We start from the raw sequence: 14,526 nt of genomic DNA on the forward strand, positions 1-14,526 counted from the left end.
ATGTTTGGTTAAAACCAGTAACCATCCATCACTTTCAGGCCACGTCAGATCTGCTTGCGGCTGTCGCTGAATGAAATATGAAGGCAGCTTTTCCACCTAAGTTCCTTTTTGAGATCCTGAAGGACACAGCTAAAATACATCAGATGAACTCAAGGAGACCTATCACAGGAGGCAGGGGGGCCCCGCACTGAGAAGCAGGATGAAGCCGAGACTCTGATGTTATCTCTGAGGTCCTCGGTGAAGGTCATTACGAGCCAAGTCCAGCGGCAGCGCCCCTTCTGCTTGGCATCTTCCTCTCACCTGTGAGCGAACAAGGCCCTTATTTATTAGTTCTTCCATTTCTCACAGTCTCGTAGGATTATAGCTTTATTATCCAGATGCCGAGAAAGCAAAAATAAAGTTCAGCATTCTAAGTCAAATTCTCTGGACATTCTAGAGATGGAGAACTTTTGGAGAATACTAAAACAGTTCTAAGGTACTATGAATTATAATATGCATTACTTTATTCAAATATTAAGAAGGAGAAACAGTGTTATTGTGTACTATGAGTATTTGAGGTTCATGAATTTAGTAAGGTATACATAAAGAGTAAAACCCTTTATATATGTATGAAAAACCTTTGCTGTTGGTGGAAGCTTAATATTTAGTGAACAAAAATAGTTGATGAGGTTCTGTAGTATTACTACTAAAAAGGAATTTCTATTTTTCTGGGTTTTTTTAATTTTTTAATAGTTTATTCATTTTTGAGACAGAGAGAGATGGAGCACAAGTGGGGGAAGGACAGAGAGAGAGGGAGACACAGAATCTGAAACAGGCTCCAGGCTCTGAGCTGTCAGCACAGAGCCCAATGTGGGGCTCAAACCCACAAACCGTGAGATTGTGACCTGAGCCAAAGTTGGATGCTTAACCGACTTAGCCACCCAGTCAGTCACCCCTATTTTTCTAGTTTTAAGGGAATAGTTGGATATTACTGTAAAAGGTGATACTATATATTTTCTAAATGCTTATTTATTTTTGAGAGAAAGAGACCATAAGTGGGAAGGGGCAGAGACAGAGGGAGAGAGAGAGAGTCCTAAGCAGGCCCTGTGCTGCCAGCACAGAGCCTGATGTGGGGCTCCATCTCATGACCTGAGCCAAAATCAAGAGTCAGATGCTTAAGCCAATGAGCCACCCAGGCATGCTGGCACTCTATTTTTTAAAGTGTTGGCCACTACATCCAAAGATGGTAAGTTAACATATTGTCACTAGAGAAAATACTAATTTTGAGTTGTATAGATTCTCAGAAAGATAATTTCAGGAATCTCTCTCATCCCCCCTGGGATTGTTGGCACATTACATACGATGTTGTAGAAAACTGAGGATGACCTACCTATGGACTTAGCTTCTCTAACCCAGGACTCAAAGCAAATTAACCCCTGAAATTTCTCTTAACACTGATCTAAGGTTTACCACTAATGTTTTAGGAAATAATTATTGCTTAGTGTAGGGCTCTGATTTGACCCATAATATAAATATTTATGGTTTATTGAGATACTTACAATGTTGTTTTGCTGCATCTAATAAACACTAGATACCTAAAAGAGATTCGATTCAATTCGATTCGATTCGATTTGGTGCCTACAAAGACATGAAGATATTTTCAACTCCAAAACCAACTGCCAGATGCAGCAAGGGTCAGTAAAGTGGGCTTCCCTCCAATCTTTACAATGTTTTCTTTGATTCAGAGTTCGAAGAAGACTGAATGATAGCTAGGTCAATCACCAGACCGCAAGTATCAACCAAGTATTTATTAAGCCTTCATATATTTTTTGTGCTGTAGTTTTTATTGGAAGATGGAATATAGATAAAATTAAAAGGAGCAAAGTTAAAACGCAGTCCCTGTGCTCGTGGCTTAAGTGCAGAGATGGGGCTTTCACACGTGAAACAACCAGGGAACAATTTCACAACCACAGGTAAACAAATGGCGTGTTTGGGAGGGACATCTGGTCCTCACACTGTTTATAGCTAATTCCAGGGGGGGGAAACCAGAGGAATGGAACCAACCGCTTCTGAAGGGAGCACGTCCTGGTCCTCTGGCAGCGAGGTGGAAATTTTCTGCCAGGAGAGGAACACTGGATAGGGGGCTGTTTGTTTTTTCTCTAAACAGGAAACTCCTTCCATGCCAACAGTAGCTTCAAAAGGATCGCTGTAGCAGATGGAAAGAACCCATATGCATTCATGCATTCAATTAGCAGGGACTAATTCAATTTGAGGATTAACTCTGTCATTAGAGAGAAACAAAACCTATTTTTGTCTCCCATCTATGGTTACCCACTCTGAGCGCCATTGGCAGGGGTGGTGGTTGAATATTAGACCACTGTAGCATTTTGTGGCCTTCAGATGCTGCGGATGGACGAAGCCTAGTGATGCAGAGAGAGCTGAAGTGTGTGTGCTCTCTTAACCCCCCGCTCCATATTTCCACAATGGAGGAGAAGCTGGTAGATCGGGTGTGTAGGATGTGGGACTAGAGTTTGGTGAGTGATTGCTTGGCTGGAGGAGAAAGAGGAGGAGGAACAGTGTTTTTTCTTACGTCTGATTATTAAAGAGAAGTTCAGGGTAAGCTTGCCTTAGACGGAATTCTTAACTCAGCTCAACAAACACCTGTTGTCTGCATCGTCTTCTACTTACCTGTCTTCCTCCTGCTCCAAAAAGCTGATCCTGCAGATAAGCGGTTGTCAGCCTCTTGTATTGTTCAATGACCGTGTATGCAAAATGTATTCTCATTGGTGACCCCGGTAACAAAAGCTGTTGTTCATGGCCATTTCCCACTGCCAACTAAAAGTCGACAGCAACGCTCTTACTCAAAGCATGCCACAGTGCAAAGGTGGGACAGACTGTATTTCCCAAAGACAGCCACAGCGTTCTCTCCTAGCCCACACCTTACTCGTGCAAGACGACTCTGGCATTCTTTTCACTGAGATGTGGGGTCAGTGTTTTCTTGCATATAGACAAACTTCGGACTGTAGCAGCAGTGACTACATATGATTTCCAAGGCAAGGTGACTCCCATTAGGCTTTCTTGGGATGGTTGCTCTGAAACCCAGTCAGCATCTCGGACGGGAGCTCAAACAGCCACAGAATGTCATGCACGAGGAAGTTAAGCTCCCAGGCGAAGCCAGCACCTGGTTATCAGTCCTGTGTAGTCGTCTTGAACGTGGATCTTTGAGGTCTCCGTGGAGCTGCCCCGCCTGATGCCAGGTGGGGGGGTGACAGCCTTTCGGCTGACCCTGACCCAAATGGCAGATTTTTGAACAAAACAAATAATTGTTCTGTTTGAAGCCACTATGTTTGGGATGGTTTGCTGTGCAGTAACAGCTGATCCAGGTTTGTGCATCATTCTAAGAATAATCTTGAACTTGTTCCAGTATATTAAAAACCCTCAGTATTTTAGCTATTAACAAATAACTTGGCACATAGCTGATTATCAATTGTTAAAACATCCTCTAGGCTTATATTAAAATGCAGAGGTCTTTCAAAACATCTAATAACTCCTTTCTCTCACCTCATCTTGTTCAGTATTACTATGTAAAATAATACTAATTAGAGTCATTCTCATGAGCTGCTTCTCACTTGTGCCTAATTAGGATGATTCCTAGCAGTTATCCATACCATTAAATAAGTGTTGGCTACCTTTGCTGTATTTGATGATTATGCTAAATTCCATTTTGGGCAGTAAGTTTTCACAGTTTGTTACTCATGTACCATTGACTGACTGCTTACAAAGTAGAAAAATCGGACAGAATCCTTCTGATAAGGAAAATATGGGAAAAGCTCTGCAGAAACACGTATCTCAAAGAAATAGGTTCTTGGGCAGCTGACAATACAACTTCCCTGGTGGGTAAGCAGTAAGTAACTCTGAATAAGGGGAAGTCAGAAGATGCCCATCATGACCCAATCAACAGAATGGTGAACGCAACATCTGCCTTGGGTGTGCTCAGTATTCAGTGTCTCCCTCAGCATAAGAAGAGTTATACTTTAACGCCACAAATTGACGTCATTTCCCATGTGATGCATTCGTGAAACTTTTATTGGAAGTTGTTTCCATCTTTGTCCACCATGCTCCGGGTTAAAGGGGAAACAGCATGGTGGAAAGAATTCTAACATGGGTCAGACACAATAACATTAAAGAAAATATATAAGAAGCAAAAAATAAATGAATAAATAAAAGTCCCTCTGTTCCGCTGGATTGCTAACTATCTGTGTGACCTTGGAAAAGTACACTTATCTCTCAAGCTCCAGTTTTCTCATTTATGAAAGGAGAGGGCTAGTGTGGGGCCAAAAATAGTCCATTTCCGAAGCGATAGTTCTAGGATATGCTACTTGCTTTGCAGATGAAATATTTAGAAGTAAAAAGTGTGCAGAACTTGGCAAAGCGAGATACATGTTTATGCTTTCAGTGCATCAACTGGGTTCTCCCCCAACCGTAGGAAAAGCTAGTCTTTGTTCAACATCTGTTGTTTGTACTTTTAATTTTTTCTTCAATGGTTTTTTAAAAACAGATTTAAGTGACTGCTATCATTAGTAGGTAACAAACAGTCTGGTAATAGAATAGTAATTTAAGAACGAGGAATAACACGAAAGATTAAAGTTTTTAAATAGACATAAGTGTTCAGAGTTGAAACTATATGATGTAGTTACTTGATTTATTGAGAACTACATACACATGGCTTTGCCAAGTTTTGTATTAAATATTTTCATATTAAATATTTTGGCCCAGTTTTGTATTAAATATTTTCGTTGGCATAGCAAAAAATCACAACCTTAAACTATCCCTTTGGAAGTAGTCAGATGCCAAAGTCTACAGCTGTAATTGGCCTTAATCTAACCTTCTCCTTTCATAGGTGAGAAATGGTTCTTTTTCTGTGTAATGAGGTCAGAAACATCAGTATTCCATGGTGTTCTACAAAGAAGACCATAACAGTCAGATCCTCTGTTCTTTGGGCTTATTTGCAAGGCAGAGTCTCGAAAAGGACTGATCTTGTTTCATTTTTCTAATGAGAAAACTGAAGTTTGGTGAACTGTCACTCGCTAGTTAATCGTGCTCACAGGGCTTACACTGAGGCATTCTGACCCAGTTACCATGTATCCCTTCCTAAATGGGACTTCTTGCCAAAACCTCAGTTCCTGGCACGGGATGGAGTTTGCTTTGTGCAGTGGAATCCCCAGATCCTTGAAGAGGGCGGGGCACCGCAGGGAAGGTGGCGAGCCAGTGACCACTCAGATTATTTTCTCCCTATCCTGATTCCAGCTGAAAGCATCATTCCTTACTTGCACTGATTTCGGAGGATATCCAGACTTGGGAACTGAGGCCTAAGACAGAGAAGGAAGATGGAGGTTCCTTCCTGGAAGTCTTGGCTTGTCCGTTCCAGCTTTCTGTCTTACGGTGTTTACTGGAAAGCAGTTTACTGGAAGGCGTAGCACTGAAGGGAAAAGCAACCATTTCACATGAATTAATGATTCAGCTTCTAAGCTCTAAAAATGATAAACCTCTTAGTTCTCTTACTCCCTTACTCTCCTGTCTGACTATGTAAGTTTATGGCCAGGAAACTCACTGTCCATCTACTCAGTAATCTTGACCACCCCTTAGCAATTTGACTTCTCGTCTTTGCATTTGGGAGCATGATTTCCCCAGTTGGAAAGAGTTTTGGAAAAGGCAAGAAGGAAAGCTTGGAGACTGAGAAATAATAAGAAATAATACTGTAATCATAACAACTCATTATTTGTTGGGTTTTTTTTTTAAGCTTGATCTTTCAGAAGGTTACAGTCTGGAGTTGAATACTAATAGACGCAAGCTCTCTGTATGCAGAGGAAATCTTAAACAATAGTGTTCATGGGGAAGGACATTAATCAGGAGAGAGAAGTGAGCCTTGAGCCTAATAATGTTTGCATAATAGCTACCCTTGGGTGTATGGCTTGACTTAAAAATAAATATTCAAGCTTTCCATCTCCAGTACAATTGGAAATTAGTTGTGGTTATGATTCTGTTATATGATCCTCTGCCTCTTCATGGGGACTTTAACCAGGAAGCTGCTGGAAACCAACAAACATAGCAGTGCTTGAGAATGAGTCTGGGGTAGACATTTAAAGAGGCTATAATGTGGGCAATCTGGAGAAAATGAGCAGAGAGCAGGTCATAGCTCTCTTTCCAGGAGGGCAAGGGTAGGATCAAACTGGCATGGTTGACATTTATGGATTTCCCTGGTTTGCTTTGAACCCTGAAATAGTTTGTCATTACCTGCAGGACAGACTCCCAAGTGCTTTATCTTGACGGAAGAGGTGCTCACTGTGGGGGCTGGGTCCCTCAGGCTCTGCAGCATCTTATCTGAGACCACACCTCACCTCAGGGAGGATAACATACAACCCTTTTCAGCCTCCCTTAGAATCACGACTTAACTTCCATGTCTTTGTTCAGATCCTACCTTCATCTTGCACGGATTTTCCAAATCCTCTTTGCTAATTAATTTCACTTACCATGAAGAGTTGGCTTAAACGTCACCTCCTCCAAGAAATCTTTAACTCCACAGCTAGCCAGTAAGTTTTGCCCCAGCTTCTAATATTTTTCTCTCCTTTCTTTCTCTCTTCCTTTTCTTCCCTTTTCCTTTTCTTTCTCTCTTTCCTGGTTCTCCTTCAATCGACTTTGTCCTGGGAAATTCCTTCCTTGTCTTGATTTACTGGTTATACACGCCAAACGTTTTTACACAAGTGCTTTAAGTTAATTCATTTTTCTTCTTTCTCCTATTTCTCTTTTTCTTTTGATTTCTGGGAAATGTTTCAATATAATCTTGAAAAGATGGGCTCTATACTATTGTGAGGTTCTGTGTTGTTTCAAGCTCTGCATCAACTGCCTTCCCCTCAGGCAATTTCCCTAACCTTATTCCTTCCCTAATATGGATATTCCACTCTGTCAAGAGAATATCCTATAGTATAAAGGCCTGACCTGATTTGTTCTTGCAGACTTGTGATTGGCTAATATTTACTCCTGCTTCTCCCTCCCCGTCCTCTGATGTAGGGTTTACATCGTAGGGTTAAGCACCATCCAATTTTCTCCTTCATCCGGGCCTGTCATCTCATGGGTGCTGTATGAACACCTGGATTGACTGGAAGTCAAGCTTGACTTCCCCTACCAATTTTACCCGTCCTTCTAGGCTCCTTTTGCAGTGTCTGTCCACATGTCTTCAGGTGCTTAAGTACAGTCACAAAAGTACTGAAAATGACCCCTTCTGTTGATATATCTACTTAGACAGCTTTTGTTTGTTTTAATTTTGCCATCGAGAGATGAGCAGCTATTACTTTTCCTTTACAAATAAGAAAATTGTTCAGAGTCATCGACTTGTTAAGCTTACCTGTCTGCTATGTTAAGTTTAGAATTCGATTCCAATCCAGTGCCCTTTCACGAAAGCACTACAAAGGCTTGATAGCCTATAGAGACGACTTTCTTTCCTTTTCTCCAGGCCTCGCAGAGCCTGGCGGAGCTCCGCCTGGGGAGCTCCCGGAGGGCGCTGGACAGACGCCTGGGCGGGACACAGGGAGCTGTGTTACTGCAGTGATTGGGCCACACCGGCTCTGCGCCCTGAGACGGTCACTTTACTCTGAGCTCCGGTGTCCTCGTCTATAGTAAGAAGCCTGAGGCACATGTTCTTGGGGTCTTTTGACATTAACCTTTTATCACTTCCTCTCTGTTTCTACCTCTCTCCCATCTGGCTCCTTTTCTCTCTCTGCCTTTGGTAACTTCCACAGCTCATCATACGCACGTCCATACAGTAAAGAGCGATGCGCTAGGAACCCTAAGGATGTGCTTGCAGCCTATTAGGGAAAGGAAGTGTTCTTTCCTCTTTCCTGTTCTCCTCCTTTTCTGTCCTTCTTTCTGTCTGTGTCCTCCTCGAGTGCTCAAGCAGCCCTCCTTATTTCCATGGGTTTTTCGTGCTTTCTGTTGTGGTCAAGGTCAGGGCCCTCAGCCCCGGGCCAGTGAATGGGTTTAACCAGGCTGTGGTGCGTCCGATCACTCAGGGCCGGTAAGTACTCAGTGTGAAGACCTTGAGGGCTGTGTCGGTGCTGCTCCAGGGCTCTGTGCACTTGGACGCACCATACGGCACCTTTGGCTCACTCAGTGTGAGAGTAAATGAGAATAGAATGCCTCTTTGAGAAATATAAAGTTTAAGTTACTTCTAAAATTCTATGCCATTTAAGCCTTAAGATAATCTATTGTTTTGAGTAGTTCTAGAATCTAGGTATTTATTTTTCTAAAGGGACCATTTCCAACCTAAGACAAACGTTCCCTGGGGAACCATTGCTGTCATTAGGTGCTCACATATTCTTGCCCTTGTTAATCAGTCATTTCTTCTCATTCCCCTTCTGCCTCCCACATGACCTACATGTATGTGCACTTCTAGTTTTACCCCTAAAGCTACATATTTTTACAACTAGTTTAGGTTTCCTAAGACTCTCAGAATTCTTTCCATATGGGTTGCCAGTGGATGAGATGCTGACCACATGATCATTTTCTTCAGAACATAATTAAAGTATGCATGTCCCCTCTCTACTACCATTAGTCTTCTTCATTTGCACAGAAGTAAGAATTTGTTTCCCATTACATAACAAAATTACTAGTAATTTTTGATACTCCAAGAGGACACAGTGGATGGAATCGGAAAGAAGGGAGCAGAAAAAAAAATCATGGTTAGGCACCTAGCCTGCCGCAGTAGATGCGCTGAGAACATTCATATGGTTTAATCAATCATTTCAGTAATTCTGTGAGATTTAGACTTGATATTTATGTGGAAACCAGGTTCAGGGGAGTTCCATGATTCACCCATTGTTCCACAGCTTGTGTCAGAGCTAGACTTGAACCTACTGTCTGTAACTCCAAATTTCATGAGGGGGTGTCCATGTAGACTCTAGAATGACAGACAGAATGGGTGCCCCGGTAGGGGTAGGGAAGGGATGAAGAGAAGGCTTTAGTCTGATGCAAAATTCTTGGCATGCTTCTCCTTCCCTGATTCCTGCCCCAAATGTAGACTGTTTCTGCAAAATGTGGAACCAGCCCATGGTGGTGTTTTGATGAGAGGGTCTTCTACTAATGGGACATCTCTCTTTTGTCTTTCACAGCAATTTTGCAGGCAGTAATAGCTGGTGATCTTATGAAGGTAAGATATCTTCCAAAACTTTTGGTGATTCTTTAAGAACTTTAACCTCATTTCTCACCAAATTTTCATGATCTCTTGTATGTTATCGATCATGCCCCTGCTGTGCTAGCTGACTTGAAAGGGGAAGGATGCTTTTTTTGAGAACTGGGCAGAGAGGACCAGAGGAGTCTTCTAGCATCTCCACGTTTCCTAACAGCCAAGGACGTGTGCAGGAGTCCTGTGCTGGCTGCCTCCACTTGTAACATGGACTGAATGTTCCCAGGATGCAGAGCTCACAGCGCCCCAAACTCCCGCTCCCTAGGAGCTGATATTTGGAGTTTTAAGGTTTCTTTTTAGACAGGTCTTGAAATGAGTGCATTATCTGGATAATACCCAGAAATACACTCTCCAGGCCAGAGCCTACAGCTTCCAACATGATTAGAGTTTTGTCCTTCAGGGGTCACAGTTAACCAAAACAAGATGCTCGGTCTGGTCTCCTTTGAACATTTTCATTCATGTGGATGTTTTCTTACTTGGGAGGAAAGGAAGTGGTCACTGTTGTCTCCGGAGTGAATATGGATTCAGGAGTCAGATGTCCAGGGTTCAGTTCTTGGCTCTGCCATTCATTGCATGTGTGACTTTATTTAATTCCCTATGTGACTCAGTTTCTCCATCTGTAAAGTTGAATAGTGTTGCCTTTATCCTTTCTTGTGAGGCTTGAACGTAACAATACATGTACAGCTCGTAAGACTCTTTTTATTACATGGAAGCAATTCTGAAATGCCAGCTAGTAGTGTTAGCCTGTGACTTTTTAATAAACATAGTGGAGATGCAAATATTTGTTACAAAGTATAGTAGAGTCCACGAGTATTCTAAACGTTATGTTTGGTTTCATGTCATTTTCGGGCATTGGGACTTATGACTGCCTGTCTATCCCTCTGTAACCTACACTGGCTTGATCTGCTCTGTAACACTGGCACCTGAGGGATACCGAGGCGCTCCCTCCTCACCAGCCTGTGGGGTATGGTGCCACTGCAGATCGAGAAACCAGAAGCCTTGAAACGAAGCTGAGAAGCACCGACCTTGCATGCAACTGCTTCTGAAGCACATCTATCGAATAAACTGAGAACCCCCGGGCTACAATGTTAACAGGTTACTAATAGGAAACAAACAGTGAGAAGGTCACAGGCATCCTGATAAACCGCCATTTTTAGACACATAAACCTGGAAATGGCGCCTGTGCCACTGTCTAGATCATAGTGTTACCAGCCATTGTCACCCACAAGAGAAAAGTGCTCTCCAAGTGGTGTACCTAGGACTTTGATGCTGTTGCCCAGCCGTGGATTAAACCAAAATTACCCTATACTCCCTGCGAAGCCTCATATGAGATACTTTCGGCAGTAAGACGTGATTCCTGTCCTTAATAGAGCTTCTAAGCCAAAAACAATTTGCAAACTACTGTATATTTCAACTAATTTTTTATTTTGCCTATGTGTTTAGCTGGGCAATGTATTTTCCAGGTCCCTGGGTATATAGCCACACTTTTTTCATACTTAACAAAGAACTATTTGAAATGCAGGAAATGACTATATTCAGTTGGTTGTCTTATTACATACTCTGTTAATACCATTTCCCTAGTGCCTGAGAGGTTACTTAACCTTATTTATTGAGAGATGAAATATTGTAACTTAGGGTGTTTCTTTCTCATTCTTTAACCTTCTTTCTGTCCAAAGTGTTTTTCTTCCCCTTTTCTTTCTTCTTCCCCATCTTCTTCTATTTCTCTATTCCATGTAGAAAGCACTATGCACATTTACTATTAAACCATGTGTGTAGGAGAGAGTGCACACCAAACAGCAGAGAACAGAAGAACCCAGGAGCAGCTGCCATGTAACTTGGTGGTATAAGATACCCATGGACCAGCTGAAGGTCCACACTGTCCGAAAACACCACAGAAAGGCACAGTCAAGGCAGCTGACATATTAGTCTGTGCTTCTCTGTTGAGCCCGAGTCCTTTGTTCATCTGCCTACAAAGAAAGAGAGTATTGTTGTAAGACTATTGTTGAGCAGCACTGGATATGCTTAGGTTTCTTGTGGGAAACTTCTAGCTACCTCTTGTCGTCCTGTAGCCTTGTAGTTTAGGGATAAAAGTCCCCATATCTTCTTTACTTCCATTCCACTGTTCCTTTTTTATCTTTTTTCTAGAAAGTCTTTTGTGACTCTTCCTTACCCCTTGAAGGCCTCCTCAAGTTCTTCTACATTCCTCTATCTCTCCACATCTGTCTCCCCCATGGATTGTGGGGTCTTGAGGCCAGTGACTGAGTTCTGTTTATATTTGTTTCCCTAGAATCTGGCACATGGCGGTTCCATGGTTGGATATGATTGAAATCATGAACTATGAGTTTACTCTTTTGACCTTATGAGATGTTTAATTTTTTTTAATAATGTGCCATCTAATTTTTGGTGATAGGTGTATCCCTTTTGCTTAGTACCTCCTGGGTTAATTTATTCTTATTTGTCCTAAAACTACGCTTTATAAGCTCCAGAAAGACTCTTTTGTTCTGCTATACTGCAGTTTGGAGAACAGAAACCCATTTACACTTTCCATAATGTTCAATATCTCATGAAATTAGACCATATGATTACTTTACCTCATTATTCTCAAGCTACAAAATCTGTGAGTTTTTTTCTAGTCTGTTCTCACAGGTATTTTAGGTTTCTACTACTACATTTGCTGAATCCTTTTGATTCTCATCCTGTGGATCATCTCTAGCCTTAGTGGGTGTGGGTTGGACGGTTAACAGAAGGCGTGAGGCCGGGCTGCAGATCGGGATGAAGAGGAAGACCATACAGGTGTGCACTTCCATCTGCGATGTGCACGTGTGCCGTGATCTCCCGCAGGAAGATGGGAAGCAGCTTCTGTATCTGGTAGCTAGCTTCATTGGAGGTTGAGATTCAGTATGGGTGAGGAAAGGAGCTTAGCTACCAGACACCAGGCTGTTCTTGTCTACAGCCTTAATGATCCTCTCACTCAGGAGAAAGCTCAGCCAACCTAGGAAAACGTTTATTCTCTTCACCGCCCTTCACTCCCTTGGGACAGATACCAGTGCCCAGAAAAGAAAAAGACATAAAACAGAAAAGAAATAAGTAACTCAGCATGTTTCAGTTTCCTTAGGCTGCTCAGTGCCCACAGGCCCTCTCTGGAGTCAGGTGAGATGCTGGCCATCTATTTGAGTGGTGACACAGACCAGGAAGGTTACTTCATCCCTTTGACTTTTCTATGTCCTCTGAGGCTAGAAACATTTGTGGTTTGCTCCATTGCTCTTATTTTATCACCGGTTAGCTGCTTTCCTTGTTCCGGACTCTGCCTGAGCTTCTTTTCATGTGTCTCTTTTTCAGCTAATAGAGAGCTATAAAAATGGAGGCAGTCTGCTAATTCAGGGACCAGACCACTGTTCACTCCTTCACCATGCAGCTAAAACCGGCAACGGGGAGATTGTGAAATACATCCTCGACCACGGTGAGTAGGCGCAGTGAACCAAGGATCACTTCTCCGCGAAATAAGTGAATTTTCTAACTTGACTTTCTTCCGGGATATGTTCAGAATGGGAGAAATGCTCTCCAAAGTTTAGCTGACTCCCCCTGCTTATTTGAAGCAGACAGAATGGCAGACCACTGACACATGTCGGTCCCCATAGCCAAAGATTTCAAAGACATACTTTTCATATCAAGGCCTTTGCAGGATATTTTTGAGCTGACTAATTAAAAAATAAAAGCCAAAACAAATGTGACCTGACATAACATGCTGTATTGTTTTGGGAAGAGCGTTAAGTTGACTGGTTGGGACAAGGTACCAAATCCACGTTTTCATAGCTAATTGTTCTGAGGATTAATAAGCGTGTTTTTTTCCCCAACTTCCTGGCTTCTCTCTTTCTCTTTCTTTATTTCCTGTTTGAATTTCATTCATGTTTTCAAAATAAGCCACACTTCATTCTCTTTACAAACATCGGGTACTCTTCTGTCTTCTGCGGTTAGATGATTACTACTGTAGCACGCACTTTAGCGTCTTCCTCTAAGGGCCCCTCTGAAGGCATAAACACATGCATGGACACTGGTCTTGACCACTGCTTTCAGCTTCCCATATTTACAGTGTTTCTAGGGATAAAGAACAGAAGCAAAGGGGGTAAAGTCTGCGTGGCTTGGGTATGTTTGAGGAAGGAGTAGAGTTAGCCTCTAGCTTTGCTAAATATAGATACACGGAGACCCTGGAAGATTTCCCGTGAGCCCCAGCAGTGACACTGTAGCATCCAAATCCAGGCTGTAAATAGTCTATCAGTAGACACGCACATTACTTTTTACTCCCCTTTTTATTCAGTTCAACACATGCTTTATTCCTTTCAGTAATTCCACAAATATTTGTGGAGTGCCTAACAGGAAGTACCTGTTATAGACCAGTATACACACACGTGTGCACACACACAGGATAACAGTCACTATTTTCAGGCAATTTCCAGTGGAAAAAATATAATCATATATAGCATTAGTTTGAAAATGGTTGTATATAGATGGTTTAAGTCCTGTTGTAAAGCTACAGGTAGATAACAGAGCTCCCATTGGTCACACACTTCTTAGATTTCAGATGCTTATACTAAACTCATCCCATGTCAGGATGTGACACGTCAAATGTCAGCTACATGTGACTCACCTTGTTTTGTCTTCAGTTCCTTTTCACCATGAAGCGTTTACTCGAACCCTTGGCCTGAATTATGGTGGAAAGAATGGCAAATTTTTAGGAAAAAAGAAAAGGTGATTAAGTAGGATGGTGGTCATTAGACCATTTCTGACCCCCTGTAGGCTGGGCCGGACAGCCCCAAGCCGTCTGCCCTGGGAAGCTTAGGCGGTTGGCTGTGTTCTTAGTACTGTGTCTGCGTGTGTGTCTTTTCATCTCCTGTTGCGCTGCCCATTCTATTCCCTGCAGTGAAAGCATTTCTCTCTGGGCAAGACTCACAGAGCAATGGTGGCAGAATCTCTGCTTGCCTCCTTCACACACACACACACACACACACACACACACACACACACACGCACAATCATAGGTGTTTTCTCTTTCCCTTCGTGGCTTCTCCCAAAGCTGGTGAGAGGCAAAAGCAAATGTTAGAACCCTCTATGATGATTTTTCTCTTAATAGAAAAGATCTCATGGTTTCTCCTGACAAACTGCACGTGTGCTTTAGATATACATACTGTCCATTTATCTGTCTTTAGCTCAAGTGGAAGTCCTCCTGGTTGCTGTCTGCTTGTCCATTCTCAATCCTTTCTTCCTAGTTTGTCCTTTACCCAGTGGGGCTGAATGCTTGCTCACATACCTTA

At 42.4% G+C, this 14,526-nt stretch overlaps 1 protein-coding gene across 1 annotated transcript in view; it reads left to right on the forward strand.

The window, feature by feature from the left end:
• DGKI (diacylglycerol kinase iota) overlaps window positions 1–14,526 on the forward strand; it is a 286,356-nt gene that overhangs the window by 255,075 nt on the left and 16,755 nt on the right. The window contains exons 28-29 of the mRNA XM_029922877.1: window positions 9,144–9,181; window positions 12,557–12,677. Of these exons, the coding sequence (XP_029778737.1) occupies window positions 9,144–9,181; window positions 12,557–12,677 (159 nt within the window). The remainder of the gene's footprint in view (window positions 1–9,143; window positions 9,182–12,556; window positions 12,678–14,526) is intronic.

The sequence above is a fragment of the Suricata suricatta genome, chromosome 2, assembly GCF_006229205.1.
Source record: "Suricata suricatta isolate VVHF042 chromosome 2, meerkat_22Aug2017_6uvM2_HiC, whole genome shotgun sequence".
Classification (NCBI taxonomy): domain Eukaryota; kingdom Metazoa; phylum Chordata; class Mammalia; order Carnivora; family Herpestidae; genus Suricata; species Suricata suricatta.